General features: G+C 42.7%; 1 gene segment (V, D, J or C); it reads left to right on the top strand.

Moving 5' to 3' along the window:
* Positions 1-1,567: 1,567 nt before the first annotated feature.
* LOC102898920 lies at positions 1,568-2,319 on the top strand. The segment is given in 2 exon segments: positions 1,568-1,764; positions 1,868-2,319. Coding segments are annotated over 2 exon segments (597 nt in total).
* Positions 2,320-8,007: the final 5,688 nt, after the last annotated feature.

Raw genomic sequence — 8,007 nt, 5'->3', positions numbered from 1 at the left:
CCAGGCAAGAACCCCTGCACCAGCCCCCTCCTCTCCACCCACCCTGCACCCGGGGAGCCCTGTGGGGGAGGCGTGGGGGGAGGGAAACCTCAGCTCCCCTGACTGAGACATCTGTGTGTGTGGTGGGGTGGGGAGGAGAGAGAGACGAGGGTGTCTGTGTGTGAAGTGTGGGGAAGCTGTGGCGTTTGACAATAGCAAAATATGAATGAGCTGAGCCGATAACGTGGCCACGTGACATGGAAAATGTCCAGGGATGAAAATTAGAACACCTGGCTTTTTCCTGACTCTGTGGCATTATGGGTGTAGGCATGTGCCCAAACTCATCAAAGTCTGTATATTAAATATGTTCAGTTCTTTTGTATATCAATTACACCTCAACAAAGCTGCTATAAAAAGATGTGTATACCCACGATCCAACAATTCCACTCTTGAGAAATTCTTTTCTAGAGAAACTCTCATATGTAAAAACCAAGGCAGATGTACAAGAATATTCAGTGTAACACTACCTTGTAATAGCAAAAAAACTATGAAATACCCAGATGCACACCAACAGAAGAACGGATAAATGAATGACGGTGTATTTCTATGAAGAAATTATACGGCAGTGAAAGCGAATGAACTAAAATGAAACGCATCTATATTTTAATGGAAATTTTATACACACTCAATTTTATAATTCTAAGTGAAGAATTATACCGCAGGAGACACATACAGAATTGCCCTATTTGCATAGTTTATTTCCTAAGTGGGGTTATTTGTTCAAGCGCTCATTTCATTGGTATGTTATCAAAGTCTTGTGTATATGTTCAAGATCAATATTTTAACGTGGAGAAAACAACCTCACTGAACGACTGAATGAGTAAGGAGAAATTCATGAGAAGATATACATTAAGCTGTTAACATTACTTACCTGAAATGGGGGTGTGTAAAGGAAGAAAAAAGTCAGCAATAATAGGTCATGAAGTGCACTATTGATGAAGTGCACTATTTAAAATAAAGGGAAGAAAAAGAAAGGTTAGCTAAAATAAACACTAATAAATAAATAGGCTAAAACACACCAGAAATATCAACAAGATGCAATATTCTGCAAAGTAGTCTCAGAATTATAAAAACAATAAGAGCGGAGATTTATATTATATTAAAAGATAATTAGATAATTGTCAAAAGGAATGCTTAGTTCTGAGAGACTGATGTTCAAATCAACGATAAAAAGCATTTTTCAGACAACTGCTAATGATATATTTTTATTCTATCTATCATCTATCCTCTATCATCTCTCTAATCTATCTATCATCTATCTATCATCTATCTATCTACAGAGAAAGAGCATCATCCATCTGTCTATCTATCATCTATCTATCTACAGAGAAAGAGAAAGAAAGATCCAGAAAGACTATCACTAGCAGTTAGCAGTGATCATCTTTGGCAGTGATATGGTACATTTTATCTTTATTTCTTAAGTTTCTAAAAAATATATGCCTTTGTTTCTGTCAGTAAAAAATAGCTATAAAATGTTTTTAAATGAATATTTATAAATGAATAAAATATAACCTAGTTTATTTTCTGAGCTAGAATAAAAGCTTTCCTTCTGATACCATCAAGTGTTTTTGCCCAGTTTCATGACGATTATGAGTCTGCAAAGTGAACACGTCACCAGAAGCTTGCCGAAGGGGCATGAGAAAGCCTCATTCTTTTGCGGCTTCGATGCCACCATGTGTTCTAGGCTCCTCTGCTGTGTAGCCCTTTGTCTCTTGGGAGCAGCAGGTGAGTCCTGAGCGCAAAAGAAAAATCCTGTTCTGGGTTGGCCACCCCCTTGTCCAGGTCCCTCGTGGGCTTCGTCTACAGCTTCTGTTTTCTTCTCTTACAGGCATTAGTGATGCCGAAGTCATTCAGACTCCCAGTCATCTGGTCAAAGGCAAAGGACAGAAAGCGAAGATGGATTGTCTCCCCCAAAAAGGACATCCTGTAGTTTACTGGTATCAACAGATCCAGAACGAAGAGTTCAAGTTTTTGATTTACTTTCAGAACGAAGATATTCTCGATCAAATTGAGTTGGTCAAGAAGCGATTCTCGGCTAACTGCTCCCAAAACTCCCAAAACTCACACTGCAGCCTGGAAATCCGGTCCTCAGAACCAGGAGACTCAGCCCTGTACTTCTGTGCCAGCAGCCAATCCACAGTGCTGAAACAGCAGTTCCTCTTAGTGCATAAACTCACCATGGACCCAGCCCAGGAAGCAGGTGACGTGTTAGGAAGGGAGGAAGGAACAGAAATGAACCTGAGCTCGCTCAAGCCCCAGTGGAATTTGCTACCAGGCTAAACGGCGTTTAGCAGCAGGCAAGGAGTGATGGACAGACAATTCCAAAGAAAAAGCAAAAAAACACCCACTGGGCCAGAGTCTGGAACCGCTACCTCTCCAGCTCTCAATGTTCCTTCTCTTATTTCGTCTGCTTTATGTTTGTTTGTTTGTTTCCCTGTATCTGTCTTTCTCTTTCTCTCCAGTCCCCGTGACAAAGATAAGGTGGTTACTAAAGGTCAAAAATTCAGTTGTCATCATTCCACTCCAATAAGAAAGACCAGCCCAGCTCTTTCTAAACCTGGGTTTACAGTCTCAGGGGAAATAGAAGATGGACATGAGCCCACCATGAGCCAGCTCCTGGAGTTTGCACCCCTTGTCATGTATTTAAAATCGTGTAACTCTACACTGTTATGCATGCCATTCTGTCTCAGATTTTTCCGCTCAGCTCAAACTTCATTTTTCTATATGAACATCTAGTCTGTTGCTTCTCAATGATGCACGATACTCCATACCCATTCCTCCAGTAAGAATCACCCAATTTTCCTCCAATGTCCTGCCATCATTGAAAAATGCTTGTACATATAGTTTTATGTACCTGGGATTATAGGATTACATACGCAGAATCATGATTGCTGAGACACGGAATACTACACGTGTATGTTATTTTATGCATCTAAATACCAGCAGAGGGCCCTTCAGAATTGCTGTGTACGTCTGTAATCCCACTTGAAAGTACATAAGTCTTCCTCTTATGGGGTTGTCCAGTTTTCTAGATTGTTGCCAGTCGTGTAGAGAGATTTCCATCTCTCTCGGCCACTGTGATAGGCCAAGAAAAAACTGAAATAAAAGTTCTAAATATCGTAAAGAAAGGAGTGAAATTATCACGATTTTCAGATTACATAATCATTTATATAGAAAACCCTAAGGAATCAATGAACCACAAGTAGAAATAATTAGTGAATTTATCAAGATCACAGGATACAAGATCTCTAGAAAAAAATCAAGTGTTTTTACACTGCAAACAATTGAAAAAATTAACTTCAGAAAACAATACCATATAAACAGTATCCATAACAGGAATAAATTTAGCAAAAGATGTTTAATGAAAGATCACAAAACCTCACAAAGGGAAATTAAAGAAAACATTAAAATTGGGAAGATATAGCATGTGTATGGATTGGAAATGTTATGCATTGAGATAGCAATTTTCTCAACAAATGGTGTTGGAACAGGATAATCACATGGAAAGAACTAAACGTTACTGATATCTGATACCTTAAATAAAAATCAGTTGTGACGTGAATCATAGAGCTATGTGTAAACACTAAAACCACAAATCTTCTAGAAGAAAACATAGGAAAACATCTTTGTGAGTTCAAGGTAGGCAAACATTTCTTATGACACAGAAAGCACTAACCAGTAGCAAAAGATCATTTCCCCTTTGGCGCTCTTTGTGCTAAAGGATGTTTGTTCTACAGATCAATAGTTCACAAATGAGAAGAGGAAATGTGGCCCATAAATCAGAGTTGAGAGTCATATGAGTCCAATTCTCCCAGAGTACGGAGAATATTGGCTTCGTGCCGTCAACGACCCTCTCGGTTGTCCAGAAATTGGAGTGTCTGTTCAACTCCACCCCATCTGATTATGTGTCTTCATTCATTTCTCTGATAATGGTCCCCCACCCCTGCTCTGGCACAGATTCTGCTCCCAGAGAGATTTCTGCGTCTCCCCTCCTTGCCTCATACCTCCAAACTTCTCCCGTAGGACTGGACTAGCCCTGAGACTTTGCTCTCTCAAGTGACCCCCAAACTAATAGTTTATATTCAGGTCCCGAATCTCTCTGCGGCTCAAATCACTGCCTACAGCAGGGGGCAGCAGAACAGCATGATGCTGATTTTAAGAATTACAATTTAGGGCAATGATATTTTTCCCGTTAAGGACAAACCCAAAATGATATTATTCATTATTATCCTGTTTGTATTAACGGAGTCCCTGGAGGGGCAAGTTACAGGAATAAATCTATGTTTCTATTGGTATTATTAATGGAATATTCTACCGGAAAAGAGAGAGAAGAGGGGAGAGGAGACAGGTATATGTCATAGAGAACATATGCAGTGGGTGTACAACGTACTTGGGCGCTCCTACATAAAGCAGCAACCGTGCATCATAACATAGGAGAGAGAGAAGTAGATGCCGAGTAAACGAGATAGGCAGTGAATTGGTAATTATCAAAGCTGGGAGAGAGGGGCTCATTATACTGTTACATCTAATTTGCTTTACACTAGCAATTTTATAATCGAAATAAAATACATTAAACTTGAAAACGTTCCCAATGGGACATAGAGCAGAAATGATAAGTGTAGGGGGCCATGGTAGGTCCATGGATGAGCATCGCTTAGATATGTCAGATAGGGTTTCACGCCATCCCTGTATTTATAATCAGTTCCATTGAAATATTGAACATGTTCCTCCTGAAATCAGGAACATTTAATGTTATGCTAAACTTCGCTCTTTAATGAACTCTTTTCAGTTAACTCAAAATACGAGCGAAGGTGTTAAGCATTTATTTGAAATACATACCCACGTTAAGTGAATACCTTCCTGCCCTGAGCCGGTATTTTCAGTAATGATCTGCATCCAGAAAACATTGACCAAGAAAGCGGCTGGCAATCTGGAGCCAAGTTAGTAGTGCCGCCCCCTGAACACGAACAAATAAACGACGCCAGCAACAGCAGCTCTCAAATTTTATGGCGAATATATTTAAATCGCGTAGCTTACCTAGACCTGAATTTAAAAAAAAAAAAAAAAATGAATAAACGCAAAAACAGAGAGAGAGAGAAACGTTACAGGGTCACAACCGTCCAAGGAGGCTAGATTCTCTTTATTTGAAAGGATTCTGAGTTTTCTCCATATTCAGTTGAATTGGGAGAATGATGCTTCCTTGAACAACGGCAAGCGTAAGCCCTGGGAAGAAGGAAGAACCAGGAAGGAAAGAGGAGGGGGGAAGTGTTTCCACATCTGCTGAAATGGACCTACATACAGCTCAGTAAGCGAAGCACCACCTGCCTGAGCAACCGAGGAGGGGAGAAGGTTAGACCTTTGCGGGGCACAAGGGGGGCTGTATCTTTCTCTGAAGCTTGGAAAGTCAGGAGGGACAGTGACATCACTGACTGGGTCCTTACAATTTCCTGTTCCCGTGCCCTGCTTCCCAATACTCAGAGCTGGAAACGTCTCCGTCCTGCCTCTCCCTGCCATGAGCTTCGTGCTCCTCTGCTGTGTGGCTTTTTGTCTCCTGGGAACAGGTGAGTTTGTGAACAGGTGAGAACCCCCGGCCTTAAATTTCCCAGGTCCTGGTTGAAGCTTCCACCTTGACCCGGAGGCAAAAGGACACTTCCTGGGCTCTGTCTCCAGTTTCTGTTCTGATTCTTCCCAGGGTCTATGGATGCTGGTGTTACCCAGACCCCAAGGAATAGGATCGCAAAGACAGGAAGCAGCATTACTCTGGAATGTTCTCAGAACAAGGGTCATGACTATATGTACTGGTATCGACAAGACCCAGGACTGGGGCTAAAGCTGATCTACTACTCCATTAATATCGAAAACAGGAACAAAGGCGAGGCCTCCGATGGGTACAATGTCTCTCGAAATGAGCAGGCGAAGTTCTCCCTCTCCCTAACGTCGGCGGTCCCCAGCCAGACAGCTCTGTACTTCTGTGCCAGCAGCTATTTGCACAGTGTTTCTTGGCCACCTGCTCTCTACACAAAAAGACAGTCACATGGGTGAGTTTTTCACTCAGAGGGGCGCAGAAGACTTCGAGAGGTAGGATGTGGGATCCTTAGAGCTCTGAGTCAGTCGTTTGATGCTGTGTGAGCCACAGTCTGAGCTAAGGCCCACCGAGGGTCAATGTCCCCGGGCCATGTGATGGCTCTGAAACCACAGGCTAGACTGAATCTGTCTCTCCTGCCTAATACCATCCTTATCTTTGCTAGTGGGGCCTTTCTAGGACAATGAACCTGAGCATTTGGCAAAACCGCCATGATTTTCAGTAAGAGGGTTTCTTATCCCAAATGCAATGTGGTTATAATGGCTCTTTTGCCGGTCTCCACCCACTTTGCAACATCCCCCACTCCGTTCTGTTCCTAGCGACAGCCCCTTTATCCTGCCAGCCCTTCCTCAGTCCCCGTTCCTCCAGGCTCCCACCACTGTTTCGGTCCGTAGCCAGTTGCCTTGATGCCGAGAACAAACTGACTAGCTTGTTTTCTAAAACTGCATTCTAAGTAAATTTAATTACCCCTAAATCTGACTCAGAAGGTGAAGTTTAAGTATTAGAGATCGTGGTCTACACAAGTTGTCGTCCACCTACCGCCCCACGTTCAGCTCTCCGCTGGGATTCAACGGAACCTGCGGGGGCAGGTAGACTTGTCTTCATCATCTGGATGTCCCGGATTGCAAAAAATCTGCCTGCTCCCCAACATGGAGTCAGAGCCAGGAGCTTGGAGACCCCCCCATTTCTCTCAAGGCATTGGAAGAAACCCCTCACTCCCATGAGGAGGCAACCCTCCTAGAAGCCAGTGAACTCTTCCCAAAACTATATATGTCTGACTTAGCAAGGGAAAGCTAGAAAGGAGGAAGGCAGGGAAGAAAAATAGACTCGAATATGCCTTCAAGTAGTTCCTCAGGATTTTCTTCCAAGTAACATGTTTTCTGAGTTCTGGTGCATGTTTATTTAAGTCCTCCACACACACACACACACACACACACACACACACACACACACACCCCACCTGCAAGTTCCTTTGAAAGGAAGAAAATGTGTTCAGCTAAGCATAGTTATATAAGAAGACTAAAGAGACTGGAAGAAGAGAGAGGGTGTTTTCCTGAGCCAAAAAGGTAAGGTGTGTACAGACATATGTAATCATTATCTCTGACACTGCCTGTATCCTTAATTGTTGCTATGTGGACGCTCTCAGCGGCTGGTCCAGAGACTTCCCCAGCTACATCTGAAAGGTGGGCCGGGCAGGATTTATTCCAGTGCCGGGCAACAAGTTTATCTCCATCTTCAAGTACCCCTTCCCCTGAGCAGGACCCGAGCTTCTCTCATATCTGCTCCCAACTCAATATCTATCCCTTTCATTCTTCCATCTTTCTTCCATCGCTTCTCCTGTGATACGGGTTTCACATCCTGTCCCTGCCGAGAACTCTCATTCACTCATCACTGGGCCTTAAATCTATTTACACTGAAAACAACTCGGGGCCTCTCTCCTTCCTGTTTCTTTAAAATTCATCGGAAAGAATCTTCCCAAATCTCTGTGTCTATTCATCCTTCTCATCTTGTTTCAGCGGGGGGCAGTAAAATTTCATTTATTCTTCTTTCTTCCTCAATGCTTCCCACGGAGGTAAGACCAGCTTTCACCAATGACTTAAACGATTACCTTTATCTTAAAGGAGCCCCTAAGTAAGACAAGAGTATTTCAGGATGGGTGAGTCATAACTGTCGTATTCCTTCAGGACATATGAGAGACCAAGAGTGAGCAGGAGCCCACAGGAGCTATATATATATATAATACGTAAAGACTGAGGAGATGATTTTCAAATAGTGGAGCTATAATAGTCAAAACCCAAGACCCCAGGTCAGCAGTATGTAAGCGAGAATTTTCTTAAAAGTCAACTACGGATCCTAGGGAACCAGGGCAGAGGGAGCGGATGAAG

Source organism: Pteropus alecto, unplaced genomic scaffold (genome assembly GCF_000325575.1).
Source record: "Pteropus alecto unplaced genomic scaffold, ASM32557v1 scaffold22, whole genome shotgun sequence".
NCBI lineage: Eukaryota > Metazoa > Chordata > Mammalia > Chiroptera > Pteropodidae > Pteropus > Pteropus alecto.
The sequence above is the reverse complement of the archived record's forward strand: the minus strand, read 5'-3'. Positions and strand labels throughout refer to the sequence as shown.